Source organism: Octodon degus, unplaced genomic scaffold (assembly GCF_000260255.1).
Source record: "Octodon degus isolate 3935 unplaced genomic scaffold, OctDeg1.0 scaffold00186, whole genome shotgun sequence".
Lineage (NCBI taxonomy): Eukaryota > Metazoa > Chordata > Mammalia > Rodentia > Octodontidae > Octodon > Octodon degus.
In genome coordinates, this window is record NW_004524762.1 from 1,446,529 (window position 1) to 1,447,933 (window position 1,405).

The following is a 1,405-nucleotide window of genomic DNA, read 5'->3' on the forward strand; positions in this document are numbered from 1 at the left end:
CTTTAAAAGTTTATACAGATACATACTAAACCTAAAAACAGTGGTAGGGGAAGGGAAAAGACACTGAGCTGTCGCTTCGTTTGTCTTTGTGGTTACACTTTTCACAAGTGCATTGGTAACTTTTTAAATTAAATAAAGACTAAAGAAATAGGCATTAAAGAACGTAATAACAGCTCCTGTGTGCCCTTGTGAAATTCCTGATTCCCGTGTTCATTCCATTTAGTACAAAAACTCAGCCACAGCTCCTCAGTCCTTCCCAGGCCTTGTTAGGCCAGCAGAGGAGAAGGCGAGGCCTGCAGGGTTTCTTCACCGCTGGAGGAAAACAGGCTGCAGGCGCCTTTCCCCCACCTACACGCCAGAGAGCTCTCCCACGTGTCAGGGTGTGCACGCGGTTGGCTCAGGGTCCAGGAGGAATCCAGCAGCAATCCTGCCAGGCCGAGGACTAGAAAAGGCTGCGATGAACTCACCTACTTCCTTCTTCCTCATCCCCACCGTGGCTTCCCAGTCAAAGTTTACTTGTGGGCCCAAGCCTAGCCAACACACCCCAGTACACGTCTGCAGAGGACTCGGGCTGGGAGCGCGGTGATGTGTTCAAACGCCCAGCCAGCGAGTGTCAGTGTTTCTTCTATTAGTGTTCAGACAAATGTCAGCCCAAGATACTCCTAAAGCAGACAGGTGGGCAGGTGGAGGATAGAAAGAGTGTAATTTGTTTTTGAAACGACAGATGCCATCGGCGGCCTCTTAGGGCCAGCGAGTGGGCTAGAGGGCACTGGTGTTCCGGAAGAGCGCCGCCGGGCAGCAGTGCGAGAGTAGCCCCTGAGCTTACCTTACAGGGGAACAGCACTGCTGAGGCCACCTTCTCCATAGCCAGGTTCCTGATGCTGGGCGTCAGTGCGCCCCTGCACGTCGGGCAGCAGCTCAACTTCTGGCGGCATTGGTTACACACCAGGTGCCCGGCCTGGCACTGCAGGATGGGAGGCAGGACATAGTCAAAGCAGACCGGGCACTCGAAGAGCGAGGTCAGCTCGTGGGGCTGCGGGGACACCGGACCAGCCCCGCCGCCGCCGCCCCCGGGGCCCGAGATCACCGCTGCCGCGGCGGGCACCGCGGACGAGCCGGGGCCCGAAGCCGAGATGGTGGCGGCGGCGGGGGGCGCAGCCGGGGACGGAGCGTGCTGGGTCTGCGGCGGCGGCGGCGGCTGCTTGCTGCAGGGCTTGTTAGCGCTGGGGCCGGTGGAGGACGGGCGGCTCATCGCGCTCCGAGCCAACCATGGACCCGCGGGCGCCTGCCTGCCGCGGGGCCGCCCAGGTCAACGCGGTGCGCGCCCCGCGGACTGCGAACTCCCGGGCCACGCCACAGCGCCCAGTCCACCGCCGGCGCCGAGACGTTGGGCGCGGGGCAGGTG

At 60.8% G+C, this 1,405-nt stretch overlaps 1 protein-coding gene across 2 annotated transcripts in view; it reads right to left on the bottom strand.

The window, feature by feature from the left end:
• Positions 1-1,399, bottom strand: part of Siah2 (siah E3 ubiquitin protein ligase 2) — a 21,052-nt gene extending 19,653 nt beyond the window's left edge. Inside the window, exons 1-2 of one of the 2 annotated variants that reach the window (XM_023704063.1) lie at positions 1,088-1,399; positions 827-964 (exon numbers count right to left, since the gene is read on the bottom strand). In XM_023704063.1, the coding sequence (XP_023559831.1) occupies positions 827-964; positions 1,088-1,252 (303 nt within the window). In that variant the 5' untranslated portion in view covers positions 1,253-1,399. Of the gene's footprint in view, positions 1-826 lie in introns of both variants that reach the window. The other variant, XM_004643921.3, reaches the window with a different exon arrangement.
• Positions 1,400-1,405: the final 6 nt, after the last annotated feature.